Source organism: Mauremys reevesii, linkage group 3, assembly GCF_016161935.1.
Source record: "Mauremys reevesii isolate NIE-2019 linkage group 3, ASM1616193v1, whole genome shotgun sequence".
Taxonomy (NCBI): domain Eukaryota; kingdom Metazoa; phylum Chordata; order Testudines; family Geoemydidae; genus Mauremys; species Mauremys reevesii.
The window spans coordinates 99,883,321-99,898,590 of record NC_052625.1 but is presented as its reverse complement, the minus strand read 5'-3'; the positions used below and the strand labels follow the sequence as shown (position 1 = coordinate 99,898,590).

Here is a 15,270-nt window from a genome sequence, read left to right as displayed (position 1 = left end):
ATCATAAGGTCATGAGGCTGACTCCACAGTAAAGGCTGAGGTTGCACTTTCAAACTAAACCCCTATTTTCAAACACTTCTAACTTTGTTCAAGAAACAAGTCTCCTTTTTGGTACAAAATTTCTTATGCTTTCAAGCCCAGCGTATATGTAGTTCTGAATGAGGACCAGTGCCTTAGTCATGTTTGGAAAAGAATTAGGCTGAGATATCAGTTACAATACTAAATGCCAAGCATGCATAGCATAGTCAATTTCACTAACTTCAGAAAAATACCCCAGGCTGTAAAATGCACCGGTCTGAGACATTCAAAGGATTGGGTTTATAACTATGCCCATTAAGAGAAGAAAATATGATGACTAGTTTAGATTCTGAAGTCTGACTGAACATCATAAAACAATTCTGTGTAACCTCTAAAGAGGGTAGACTCTTGATGCATGTGGTGAAAGCTAATCACATGACTGCAAGTAATTGAGTCATCATTGTTTTCTTATCCTAACTTCCATCACAGCCACATCATTCACTGTCCTTTCTCATTGTGTAGTGTCAAATTCAGGTCTGATCTACACCTAAAACTTCCATAGACCTAGCTACTGCCTGTTGAAGGGGTGGATTTACTACAGTGAAAGAAAAAACATCTTCCATCATTGACAAATGTCTACACTACAGTGGCATAGCTGCAGCTGTGCCACTGTAGTGCTTGTAGTGTAGCTACACCTGCAAATTGTGATTCCCTTGTGCCAGGGATATCTTGAATTTTATTTGCCTGTGAGGGTCTCTGTGCATTCATAGCAATGTATAAATAATATAGACTCTGCAGTATTTTATAAAATAATAAAACAAATAGTTTTATCATATGCTAAATGGAGACAGAGTAGATGTATCAGTGCATCTTTAAATAAATCTATTCTAAGTATCACTCACATGAAGTTAGAATATTTCAAAAGCATTCAGGCTGTCTGAGCTAAGGGAGCTTGTTCCCTGTGTTAGAGGACAGCCTGCAACTGTTCAGTGCACATTTCTGCAAGCCCTTTTCCTGTTGAAGTTCCCCCATCTGCGTACTGAGCAAGCCCAGTGTTGGTTAGTTTTTAATACCACATTCAGGCTAGCACTGTAAATAGCCATCTAACATCTTGCTTCAATTGCAAATAAGCATAAGATTTCATCTGATGTTCCCTCACCACGGTACCTTTCTGTATTGCACATTGTCCATGTCAGGCTTTGCAGTTTTTATCTGTTCTTGCTAGAATGTGCTTTTTCATTAGCTGTTGTCATGCTGCTCAGGGCTATGCATACACTTTGATCTGGGGGTGTAATTCCCAGCTCAAGAAGACATACCTGCACTAGCTCTGATCCAGATAGCCCATAAAAATAGTGTAGCCAGGGCAGCATGACAGCGAGAGGGACTAGCCATGGCTCTGCTCTATATTTAGCGTGCCAGCTCAATCAGAGCTAGCATGGGTATGTCTCCTAGAGTAGGAATTTCTCCATTTTTGTTCTTAGACAAAAGATTATTTGTTTTGTTCAAGTTTCATGAAAATCTGTTCAGCCATTTTGAGGGACTTTCCATTAAAATTAAGGCAGATGCTTTTTTTCACAAAATGCACTGGCTGACATGAACTTTTTTGCAATTTTTTTAAAGATGTAAAAGCCCAAGAAATACAAAATATGTTAATGTAGCATTAAGGTTGACATTTGCATAAGAGCCAAGAAATTTTAGTGTTCAGATTGCCACAGCAATAACATTGTCTCTTTGTGCAAATACAGCATGTATGTTGCATGATCACGTAACACCAAATATTATGTATGTGCAGCTTAGGTTATGGAAAAAGGTGGAGTTTAAGCATAAAATGGTGCTCACTTACATTCTGTTTATTTACACACACTTCCTTGAGTTAGAGTGGCAAAAAAAGATGAAGATCCTTTATTTTATATTGTATGTATGCAGTGTTGTAGCCATGTTCCTCCCAGGATATTAGACACACAAGGTAGGTGAGGTAATATCTGTTATTGGATCAACTTCTGTTAGTGAGAGAGACACAAGCTTTTGAGCTTACATAGAGCTCTTCTTCAGGTCTGGGAATGGTACTCAGAGCGTCACAGATAAATACAAGGGTGCACTGGACCCTGCCATAACCACTGATGCAAACGCTGCAGACATCTCTGCACTGCTATGATGATCAATATCCCCCGCAACACACCTTTCAAAATCCATGGGTCCTACACATGCCTATCACAGCATGTGGTGTACCTCATCCAGTACACTGATTGTTCCCATCAGGCATTGCAAAAACTTTCCAAAAGGTTGGATGGTGGTGACTTGCACAGTGGGATACCTACCCATGGTGCACTGCACTCTGCATCAATACAAGCCCTCCTGGTGAGTACACGCACCACCAACACAATGATTCACACGCACCAGCGATATACGAACGGCGGCAGCTGTATGTTGACATAACTTAGGTCAACATAACTTTATAGAGGAGACCTAGCCTCGGACACTCTGGTTACCTTCCCCAGACCTTAAAAAGAGCTCTGTGAAGCTCCAAAGCTTGTCTCTTTCACCAGCAGAAGTTGGTTCAGTAAAAGATATTACCTCCGCTACCTTCTTTTTTATATTGTATGCTGTTTGGTGAATAGGATGCCCCATTCGCTATCATGTATGAAATCATATAATAAAAAAAATTAAGATTCCTAGTGTAACCTTAACACTAACAAATTTCTCATTTTTTTTCTGCAATTAATTCTTTACCTTTGCATCGTTTTTTGTGTGTAATAATAAAGTATAATGTGTTATGCTTGTAGTTGCACTTCTTCCCTCTAGTGGCCTGAATTACTAGCAATAAAATGTACATCAGTGATTTTATCTGGTTTCCCTTAACAGATTTAGGTCTTGATCCAAAACCCCTTCAAGTCAATGACAATCTTTCCACCGATGTCAATGGGCTTTAATCAAAACTGTAAACCAGGAACTGAGAATGTTTGGGGACCTAATTTTCAAACCTGAATTTTGATTGCTACATGCTTATATATATCTGTTTATGTCTGCAAATGCCACACTTGTGCACACAAAGAGTTACTGAAATGTGCAACTTCCAAATTTGCTAGGGGACCATTCTCATGTTGCACGCACAACAGATGCAAACAAAATGCTTGTGTCCAACTTCAGGGTCCTCCTTGACTATTTGTCCCATTAGGAGTTGGTTCTTTTCTGTGTATTATACTTTTTATTATGAAACAATAAAGATAATCATTAGTTTTAAATTTTAAAAAGCTGAATCTCAAACTTCCATCCCTAGATCACTTTCTTTGTAAGGGAGGTACAAAGACTACCTTGAATTAACCTATGCAGTGCAAAGTGTTTCTTTAAAAAGGAATGTGTAATTTGCATCTTGGGAGCCACAATTCATCAGTTAAAATATACAATGTTTCCAGATCACTTCCTCCTTTTGATTAGTGTTGTTACCTCAAAACTTTTTTTCCATTCTAATGTAATTAGAGGATTAAAACAAGAAATGAACTGCAGAAGTTCTGTTTTTCCCATCTTTACAACAGTATGGACAGAAACTGAAAGTGACTGTTGCTGAACAATGGGTTTATGCAGATCTCATAGTTCGGTATCCATTGAGTAACATTTCTTTTGTTCTTTCATTTCAGCTGAAGGAATATGAGGCCCAGCACAGGCAGTCAGGCATCATAGACTCTACAGATTGGCCTGACGGCTCGTACCCAACATTTGATGGGTCTTCCAATTGTAATGTGAGTACCTGTCTCTGTGATCACTACCCTAATGCTACAAAACCTTTTATTGATATCCAAAAATATTCCACCTCACCAGAATGATTTATTCAACACCATCCTTTAGTGTCATGGGATACAGTGCTTCTGTCATCTCACCATCAGGAGGTCTTCAGTATTGATTGAAAATCCTCAAAGTCCAAAGTCTTAAGCAAGGATTGAAAATAACTCTCTCAATATCTTCTTTTTTTGCATCCAGCTCTTCATCACTTATCATTCAAAAGAAACAATACACTAGGCAAAATACCCACCTGCTATAGAGAAAAGTTGTTTAGAACCTTTTTAGGCAATGGAACCTCTTTATCAAACAAAGTCAACCTCCTCAACTGATGTGAATCAGTCTAGTTCCATAGACTTCCATAGAGCTCGCCGATTTACACTAGCTGAGGATCTGGCTATGACCTGAGTCCCCACTGTTTTCCATTCAAACAGCTCCAACCATCCATTTGCTAACTTCCAGCCCAGGATGTTTGCAATTTATGCCAGACCCATAAACACTAAAAGTTTTCCTGCCTTGTTTTTTTTAAATCTGAGTTATGTAGATAATGACTTTCCTTGTTTGTATGGACATCAAATAGTCTGTGTCACACAATATTGAGTAAATTAATATTTGGAAGGAAGAAATCATTTTTGTAGAGTTGTCTACTCCCATCTGTTTATCTAATTGAAAGTTCATAGATAAATCGTATGCCCAAACACATTTGGCAGACCTATTCAGACTCTTTGTATCCCACGTAATTAAATCATAGACCCTTGAGACTTTTTTAAAACCATGAATGGAATCTTTTAGTAAACGCAGTGGGAGGTTGGCTTCTCATTGTTAGTTGCTCAGAGAAATGCTATATCTTCTTATTTGGAGATTTAAAAAAGGGGAACACAAAAATGGGGAAGCTAGTTCAACAGAAATTAAGAGTCCAAAAGTGAAATGCCTGTAAGTAGCATGGAAACTGTTTAAAAACACTGTAACACAGGCTAAAATGAAATGTATACCCCAAATAAAAAAAATAGAGGACCAAAAAATGCCATCATTGTTAAAAAACAAAGTAAAAGAAGTGGTTAGAGGCAAAAAAGCATCCTTTAAAAATTGGAAATTAAATCCTACTGATAAAAATAGAAAGGAGCATAAACTCTGGCAAGTAGAGTGTAAAAGTATAATTAGGGTGGTGAAAAAGAATTTGAAGAGCAACTAGCCAAAAACTCAAAAACAAACTGCAAAAAAATTAAATGCATCAAGAAGCAGGAAGCCTGCTAAACAGTTAGTGAGGCCATTGGATAATCAAGCTGTTAAAGGAGCACTCAAGGAAGACAAGGCCATTGCAGACAAACTAAATCAGTTCTTGGCTTGTCTTCACTGAAGAGGATGTGAGGGAGATTCCCACACCTGAGCCATTCTTTTTAGGTGACCACCCCGCTACACACCCTCCCCCTTTAAGAAAGCTGATGGGTGGGGGAGGGGAACTCATGGAGGATTAGCCATGATGGTCACTAGCCTCTGTTTGCCAGAAACTGGGAGTGGATGAATAGCTTGATTGCCTGTTCTGTTCATTCCTTTTGAAGCATCTGGCATTAGCCACTGTCACAAGACAGGATCTTTGGCTAGATGGACCATTGATCTGACCCAATGTGGCCATTATGTTCTTATGGAAAAAATTTTTTACTAGAGCAATATTTGCTTTTAAGTATTCTAAAAACTGAAAGATTCTCATCTTCAATTAGATGGGATCAGGGGGAATGATAATCGTTGTTCTCTCCCTGGTATGGCAGATTTATCTGAAAACTGTGGGGCAAATTGCTCTATGCTTCTGGTAGATCATCTTCCAAGCCGTTTTTGTGTCCAGCTGAGGAAGTCTATCTTGATATTTCTTTGCTTTGTATTTACAGAGCAAGTAAGTCAGTATATCAGATGGAGGTATATTTCCATCTCCCCCTTCCTTTTTTATTCCCCAGTGCAATCCATTGTTCAGTCACAGCTCCAATAGAAGGGTTATTAACAGTCATTCTTGCCTTGTGGCATCTCAAGAGGGTGAAAGAGGCTGAAATGTTACCATTTATAGTAGGAAATATGAGTTAGATTAGCTGGCTCTGTGTCCCTGGACAACGAGGTAGTCAAATTAAGCAAGGCCATGGGTTTAAATGTCTGTTTTGGGTCTCTTATTCCCAGACCCCAAAATATAAGCTTCCTATAAGATGACATAAATTCTGAACAAAAGTAAAACTGTCCCTTCCAGGCTCTGTGGCTGACAGACTATACTTATAGCGCTCATATAAAAAAGTCTGAATTGGTTTTTATTGAGGTTTGTGGCAGTCACATACAACGTCCATATCATAGCTGTCTCAGAAACTCCCTTTTCCTTTGATCCAAACTCAGCAGGGGTCTCAGTTCCAAAAGCTCTCCCTTCTTAGATCCTTCAACACTGGGTGTTCCTTTGGAGAAGTCACTGGGGTCGGAATACCTTTGAAGGAAGAACTTGACTATGATAATCCCAATGTTTTCTCCCTAATGGAGTGACCTAGCAACTTTCCCCAAAAACTGGGTTCATTGTCTCTCTTTGTTGAGACCAGAGACATCTGCTACAGCTCTGTGGTAAGTTTTAACCATCTTCCTGCTAAGTTCTGTGTGGGCCCATGTAGCCCATTTCAAAATGCCTCTGAAGATTTTTGCCCATTCTTTTAATTTTTTTTCCCCCAAGTGAATTTAGTGCTGGTGAAAGGCACCAATCTCGTTTACCCTTCAAGGGAGAAACCAGTCAGGCTCTTTAATGAGTTTTAGTTAAATACTGGATAGGGAGGTTGTGAAATTCCTGTCACTGGAGGTGGTTAACTTGGTCCTGCCTCAGCGCAGGGGGCTGAACTAGATGACCTCTTGAGATCTCTTCCAGCCCTACATTTCAGTGAGGCCACCCCTTTCATCAACCAAAAAGAAACTAGGGTAAAATGAGGTCAAAGGCATGGGGTTGTGATCAGCATCAAATGTGAAAGAGATTGCAAGTTGGGAAAATCAAGTAAAGAACACCAGAGTGAAAAATGTCAGACTGATAGGTCTGGAAACAAGTTTTCTATGTGGAAGTAGAGTGGACAGCAGCGGTGCATGTTTCTCCAGAGTGCTTTGCCAATGGGCCTCTGTTCTGATCAAGAAGGAGCACTTTCAGTTCAGTTTCCATGCTCATTCAATGCCTACTAGGATGACAACTGATTTGCTTTTGTGGTGATGGTTTTTTTTATTCGGACTCTGATCTACTAGGGACTAAACTGACTCCACCAAACTCATTTAACATAGACCATCAAGCAGAGGAATTTTTACTATATTAGAATCCTTCTTTAAAAAGCCCTAATTTTTCACAACAGGGATGAAACCTCAGGATATGATTTTTAGTGAGTCACTGAAATTGGAATTTCTGTTTTTTATTAAAACTCCATGGATCTGCAGATTTAGTTGGCCTTCTTCCATTAAATCTCTGAGCCAAAGTGTTACTGAGCAGTTTTTAATGGGACTCTGTGAACTTAGAAGATCAAGTTTCCATCTGAACATTTTGTACCCACTAGCTCTGTGACTGAGCCATGAGATCCTAAAAGTGAAAGAAAGTAGAGAAAATAAGTTTCCTCCAATATTTTTAGTTTTTCACTGTATTTGACAACCCTCTGTGTATGGACAGGGTCTCTGCTTTGCTGATGATCAGTTTCATCTCTCCCATGTACTGCTCTGGAGAAACTCACGTTTATGCTCTTTCACCACATCCTGCATTAGGATGGTTAATAATAACACAGACACAGAGCTGCTGCTGTTCTGAATATGGGGCCAAGAGAGCATCTCCTGCTCCTCAGATTTTAACACTGGTCTGGAGAGCACTTGGAGTCTGGTAGGAGGGTATCAGGAGCTTGTGCATTAGAATTTAGAGACTGTGTGTGTGATTTCCCTGGTTTTGCTGTACATCTTTGACACACCAACAGGCAGGAAACAGGACAGTCTATTCAGAAATTTTGCAGGGAGATACCCCATGCAGTTAAGGAATTTACTTCAGTTGGGTAAAAGTGAGACATTTCAAGTTGTCCCTTTAAGTCACCATTTAATGTGGATAGTAGAAAAAAGGAGACGAAAGAGCATGGTTCTTTCAGCTGTTTCAGCTTTGCTGTTTCATTAAATGAACCAGGCAAACTATGGATATGAAGGATAGTGTGGGTGTATTTGTATCTTCAAAAGTCTGTTGTTTCCCCTAAATTCCAAGGGACTCCTCCGAGCTGCGCAAGTGCTCTTTCTTGCAGGGAAGCATGTTTCTTTCAAGTGTAGTTAAGATCAGAAAAGTGACTCTGTGCCAAAAAGCACCTTCCAATTGCCAATCAACTTGCCGGGCAGAGATCATCCTCCCCAATGCTATTTGTCATCGTATGGCAGTGGGAGAGACTTGGCAAGAGGTGTAAGAGAAGAGCAGATCCCAATGTTGTGCCCCTAGTCCCTCCTACTCTTTCCCAAATGTCTGAGAAAAATGTACCTGCTCCTTAAATCCCCTGTTGGGGATGCTCTTAAGTGGCTTCACTAAGGCCCCTATGCTGCACAAGCAGGAGTGACCAACCTATAGCTCCGGAGCCACATGCAGCTCTTCAGAAGTTAATATGTGGCTCCTTGTATAGGCACCAGCTCTGGGGCTAGAGCTACAGGCACCAACTTCCCAATGTGTCGGGAGGGAGGCGGGGGTGCTCACTGCTCAACCCCTGGCTTTGCCACAGGCCCTACCCCCACTCCAACCCTTCCCACCCCCTCCCCTGAGCCTGCCGTGCCCTTGCTCCTTCCCTCTCTCTCCCCCAGAGCTTCCTGCATGCCACAAAACAGCTGAAAGGGTGGTGCAGGGATGGAGGGAAAGGTGCTGATTGGTGGGGCTGCCGGTGGGTGGGAGGTGCTGGGAGCGGGGGGGCGCCTGATGCGGGGCAGGGGTTGCTGACGTATTACTGTGGCTCTTTGGCAATGTACCTTGGTAAATTCTGGCTCCTTCTCGGGCTCAGGTTGGCCACCCCGGCACAAGTGTCTTGCTCATTATGCAAAGCATGGAAAATTAGGAACAAATGAGCAGTATGTGCTCAGGCAGGGAATCAGTTGTCTGCCCATGTAGCTGCATTAGGAAAGTGACCTGCCCCACAAACCCCCATGTTAATGGTTTACTGAGCTGAGTAATGAGGGATTTTTTTTTTCATTTTACTACATTTTTTATGGGGCCTGAAGAGGTTGGTTGGTTGATTATTGATTTTCTTTTTCCTCCCAGCCCATATCATTTGCATTTGCCAAACAACAAACTGAGAGAGACAAGATAGGTGAGGTAATAGATTGTATTGGACCAACTTCCATTTGTGGAAGGTACAAGCTTTCAAGCTTCACATAGCTCTTCTTCAGGTCTGGGGAAGGTAACCAGAGTGTCTGAGCTAAATATAAGTTGGGACAGATGGTTAAACAAAAGGGCTTCCCACATGCTACAGGAGACAACTGAAAACGAAATGGGCAATTAAGGGTTAGCAGAAAGTAGGGTATGTTACAACTTCTTGTAATGAACCATAAAACCAGTGTTTCTGTTGAGTACATGGTTTTTAGTGTCTAGCAAAGTTCTGAATTTAGGTTCCCAGGCTTTTGAAAGTGTTGTGCAGGTTTTCTTTGAGGAGAGCTTGAGAGGCCAAATATGGAGTGATCACTTTGTGAAAAGTGTTCGCCTGCAGTTAATAGAACGGTTTTGGTTTTTGTCATTGTTCTGTGCGAGTTCATTCGAGAGCATAGAGATTGTCTGATTTCATCCACAGAGTTGTTGTTGGGGCATTTGATGCACTGAATGGGGTACACCACACATTGTGTTAGTCATGTTTAGGACCCAGGAATCTTGAAAGATGTGTTGGGGGGGTATTGATCATCATAGCAGTGGAGAGATGTTTTCAGGTTGTGCATCTATTGTTCTCGCAGGGTGTGGTGCCACTTTGAGCTGGTGTGTCCTGGCCTGTGGGGAGCTTCCTTCTGACAATGAGGTTGGTGAGGTTGGGGGTTTGTTCAAAGGTCAGAAGAGGGCTTTGGGAAATATTTCTTTTGGGATGGTGGTCCCCATGAATATAGGTTGTAATTGAACAGAAGAACAGCCATACTGGGTCAGACCAATGGTCCATCTAGCCCAGTATCCTGTCTTCAACAGTAGCCAGTGCCAGGTGCTTCAGAGGAAATGAACAGAACTGACAATCGTTGAGTGATCCATCCCCTGTCATCCACTCCCATATTCTGGCAATCAGAGGCTAGGGACACCCAGATCATGGGATTGCATCCGTGACCATCTTGGCTAATAGCCATTTATGAGCCTATCCTCCAGGAACTTAACTAATTCTTTTTTTAACTCTGTTCAAAAAAGACATCATAGTCAGCTCTTTTCCAAGCTGAACAGTTCCAGTCTTTTTAATCTCTCCTCATATGGAAGCTGTTCCATAACCTTAATCATTTTTGTTGCCCTTCTCTGTACTTTTTCCAATTCTCATAAAGCTTTTCTGAGATGGGGTGACTAGAACTGAGATGGCATACTATGGATTTGTATAGTGGCATTATGATATTATTTGTCTTATTAGCTAACCTTTTCTTAATGGTCTTAACATTCTGTTAGCTTTTTTGACTGCTGCTGCACATTGAGTGGATGTTTTCAAAGAACTAGCCACAATGACTCCAAGATCTTTCTTGAGTGGTAACAGCTAATTTAGACCCCATCATTTTGTTTGGATAGTTGGAATTGTATTTTCCAGTGTGCATTACTTTGCATTTATCAACATTGGATTCCATCTGCCATTTTGTTGCCCAGTCACCCAGTTTTGTGAGATCCCTTTATAACTTTGGACTTGGAAAATTACTCAAGATAGTTATCATCTACAAATTTTGCCACCTCACTGTTTCTCCCTTTTTCCAGATCATGTATGAATATACTGAACAGTACAGACTCCTGGGAACACTTCTATTTGCCTCTCTCCATTCTGAAAACTGACCATTTATTCATACCCTTTGTTTCCGGTCTTTTAACCAGTTACTGATCCACGAGAGGACCTTCCGTCTTGTTTGCTTTCCCAAACAGGGTATCATCAATCAGCAAAGAGCAGGAGTGTCATCTCTCTTGTGTCTGAAGAGAGGCTGCCTTCTGTTGTTTCCAGGTTGTTAATAGTAAAGTTGTGTGGGTTTTTTTAAATTTGCTAAGCCAGTAGCTGACTTGGTTCTCTGCCAGGTCTGTGCAGTTTACCTTTTAATCTCATTACTCCATGACCAGTTTGTTTTTAGGAAGTATATCTACTACTCACTTGTATAGGAAACCAATATCCCTGCTCTATGGGGATAGTTGCTGTCTTTTTGGTTAGACAGGGCATCTAGAGTGTAGAATTTCTAATTACTTTACTTAAATATATCTTAATATTTTGATTTCATGTCTCTTCTGGAATAAGGCTGGTCTCGCTGCCTCTTGCCAAATGTTAGGACATAAAGCAGGTGCAGATTACAAACAAGACCCTCTCTAGATTTTATATAAGTGCTTATTTGTCCTCTCCTAGGAGTTGGAAAGTCTGGGGGAAGAAAAGGGAAGGTTTCATGACCACATTGCTTTCTTTTGTATGCTAACTGATGTGACTTCTGTGCTCTGCAAAGATTCTGGCCTATTTGATAAATCTGGAGATTGAAATCTTCTGCTCATCCAAAGTGGGCGTACAGCATGGAGATAGCCGTGCATAGCTCCCTACCCTGCTCTACAAATGTGCCTCAACCCTGACTTGAAAGAACCATCATCAACTATGATGATATGGCATAATTCCCTCTCCATGCACCTCTACTGAGACTGCTAACTGGTACCAGTTGTCATGATCTGTTCTTTTTTTGTTTGTTTTGTGTGGGTTTTAGGGAGAGAGTATTGTGACAGAAAGTGTACCCGGGGGGGGGGGGGCACTTAAGATGCTGGGGAAAAATCAGTACTTGGATCTGCTAGTGAAGGCAGGGGGTTGGACTTAATGACCTTTCAGAGTCCCTTCCAGTTCTATGAGATAGGTATATCTCCATATTTTAAAAAATATATACCCACTAGGCCAGAGACCACTAATAAACATCACTGACATTTTCTCTAGGTATACGTTAAATTAAGTCATAATTATCATTGGCTGAATTGTTTGTACTTTGTTTCAACTTTGATCAAGAAAGAGCTGTCTGCTATCCAGAAATCTGATTTGCTAGCACAGACTCTTCAAATGGAACTATATAATCCCATTTTGAGAGTTCCTCTTTTAACCATGCCATGTTCCTGTAGCCTCTCATACTGCTTGGTGCCCTTGTCAGTCTCAGCAAAGAGAGCAAGGAATGAATAGGGCTAGAAAATGAACTGCCAGGAGTGAAGCCACGTTATCGGTGGGGAAACAAGCACTGCCGCTATCCTGGTTGTACCTGCCCTTTTAATAAACAGCGGACTTCACTCTCCAGGGCTGTCTACTCAGCACCTTTCACCAGCACTAAATTAACCCACCCACTTATTTTCTTTATAAAGCATGTCAGCAGATCCAGACTAACTCCTGAGGTATATAATGCAAATCACCATCTACCATTGCTTAGAAAAGCTTCCTACTTGATTTCTTCTGTTATCCATCTTATGCTAATGCATTTCTTAATAAGAGGAAATAGAGTCCCCACAGAAAATAGTTCCAGTGAGTACCAAAGGTGCTTTTACTGTTTTCATTCTTTATAATTTTTCACAAAGGACGTGTTTCATTTTACTACATAGCTTAATGGACCTAAGATTTAAAGGAATGTGAAGCATTGATTTTTGCATCTGGTCACAGCCAGAGACAGGATACAGGGCTGATCCACTATGGCAATTCCTAGGTATCTTTTTCCAATTTGTAATTAAATTACTATTTAAAGAGGTTCTAAAAGTTAAATCAAGAATTATGCATGCACCTGCCCCCCTTTTATAAAACTGTTGGGAATAAAACATGGTTAAATAAAAGTCTACTATTAGAATTGGCTCTTAGCATTACAGTTACTATTATATTGGTTGATAGATATAAAGAAGTTGAAAAATTACAGTATAATTTCTTTAAAACCAATTCTGCCCCAAAATCTAAGAAAAATGACAGTAAATCTGTTATGCTGCACTATGTAACAGAATTGTAATGATTAAGACTGCTGATACTTTCCAAACGTAGCAATTCTTTAAAAATCTCTACTGATTTTAATCTTGTTACAGATGAATTCCTGAAACCTTCAACCAGTTGTTCAAGTTGATATTGCTAATAATCTGAGACATTGTATTATAGTAACCAGGAAAAAAAGCCCAGCTCTTTATGTTGTAATATAGTCAGTTAAACTAATTGGAAGTAAATTAAAAGCCAGTGAATATTCACAATCTGTATTTATCATTAGCAAAGGAGAGAATATGACGAATATTTATCATTTGTAATTATTTCAGTCACTGCAGTGTACCAGGTGATACTGACATACATGGATTGATAGCTTTAACATTTTGAAAAATTATTTTGTCTTAGAGAGTATGAACTTTCAGGCATTAGAGCTAGCATATCTTTGTCTCTAACAAATGGAGACTTCTAAGTTTATGCAAGAAGTTTTTCTCCATGAAAAGCTGGAGGGTGGAAGCAGGGCCGGCTCTAGACCCCAGCGCGCCAAGCGTGCGCTTGGGGCGGCATGCCGCTGGGAGGGCGGCAGGCGGCTGCGGTGGACCTCCCGCAGGCATGCCTGCGGAGGGTCCGCTGGTCCCGCGGCTCGGGTGGACCTCCTGCAGACGTGCCTGCGGATGCTCCCCCGAAGCCGCGGGACCAGTGGACCCTCCGCAGGCACATCTGCAGGAGGTCCACCAGAGCCGCGGGACCGGCGACTGCCAGAGCGCCTCACACGGCGTGCCGCCCTGCTTGGGGCGGCCCAATTCCTAGAGCCGCCCCTGGGTGGAAGTGGATGTTTGTGTTGTACTGTTTCTTGAGTAGCTTGTGGTCCCTCAAGGGCTTGCATGATCTTTGAAGTAGTGGAAGGAAGCTGGTTGCTGAGCATGCTTTTGGATGAATGCAGAGCTTTTTGTTTTTACACTGTACTGTATTTAGTCCTGTTTTAACACAGGTTTGTCAGTTCCAGCATGCACTGATGTGATTTAATGTCTCTGCACCTCCTTATAATATTGGCAGTGCTTAGAAATAGTTATAACAAAGAAAGAATCCGTAATTGTCAAGACTAGCTTTATAGTCATAGCACTGAATTCCCAGGTTACATGTAGAACATAGGACCTCATCCTATAAGGTGCTGAATGCCCTCATCTCCCACTGACATCACAGGCTCAGCAGCTCACAATTAGGTCCTAGTGAGGTTGGCTAAAGAACTACAGCATAACAAAAGACCTGACCTTTCCCCAAACATATGGCCAACTTTATTGTCTCACGGGTGTAGTAACCTATGGGAACATTAACAAGAGAAACACAAATCAGCATTTTAGGTTCCAGTGAGCAATTCAGTGTTTAAAAGTTGTATGAGTACTGTGTGGTGATGATGATGATATAGCAGGAGTTAGTCAAAGATTTGTTAATACTTGGCTTTTAAAAGCTGTTATTTTTTTCCCTTTCAGTCTGAAATTTTCCAGAGCATTTCTAAAATGTACAGGAGATGCCTATTTGGGTGTAGGGTTAAAAATAAAACTTAATCAGTTTTTTTGCCATTACAGATTACCGTGGAGGCCATCTCCATGCTGTGATCAGAAACTGCCTTGTTATTTGTAGGTTTAATCACCATTGTGGCTTGTAGGGCTCTAGTGTTTCCCTGACCATTTGTTACAAGGAATTTTTATTTTCTAACAACCAGCTTATGCTAAACTATTGACTGTGAGGCAACTCAGCTGATGGGTAGCCCAGCAAAACTCACATTGACTTTCAACAGGAGTTGTACATGCTTACGCTAGTGCTGGATTTGACCCTATATAATTAATTTGTACGAAGGCTAAGAAAAACATCCCTGTTAATATTGCTAAAAATAAAAAGGATTAGGAGCCTTCAAGCAACAACTGTATTTAAATAGAGTGGTAGCCAGCACAGTTCTGATCATGTGGACACGGTCATGCTGTCTTAATTTACTACAAGATATTAGGCAGTTATATGGAGGGGGAGGCTTCATTAATATTTCCTACTCCTGGCTAACATGTTATCTTGTTCTTTCTATACTTTTCCCCATCTGGCAGCTGCCTAATTCCCCTACTTTCTGTTCAGCTGGTTAACAGTTCTTTCTATGGAATATGCCATTCTCAGTGTATGAACCAGGCAGCAGAAGATGCTGTAAATGTACTGTGGTTTCCCTCTCCCCACCCTGTCCCTTTGAAGACTAAGCATGTTACTTCTGGAACAAAGTCTTGCTCAGCTCAAGAATCAAGAGTTTCAAAATCCATGTGTTTCATTCCCCCACTTGGCAGGCCCGTGCTGAATAATCTTTACCTATGGTACAACAGAGAATTTTAAT

At 40.9% G+C, this 15,270-nt stretch overlaps 1 protein-coding gene across 6 annotated transcripts in view; it reads left to right on the top strand.

Annotated features, from left to right (window-relative positions):
- SASH1 (SAM and SH3 domain containing 1) overlaps positions 1-15,270 on the top strand; it is a 270,968-nt gene that overhangs the window by 193,141 nt on the left and 62,557 nt on the right. For all 6 annotated transcript variants that reach the window (XM_039532949.1, XM_039532948.1, XM_039532952.1 and 3 more), the window contains one exon: positions 3,654-3,755. In XM_039532949.1, coding sequence (XP_039388883.1) covers positions 3,654-3,755 — 102 coding nt within the window. The remainder of the gene's footprint in view (positions 1-3,653; positions 3,756-15,270) is intronic.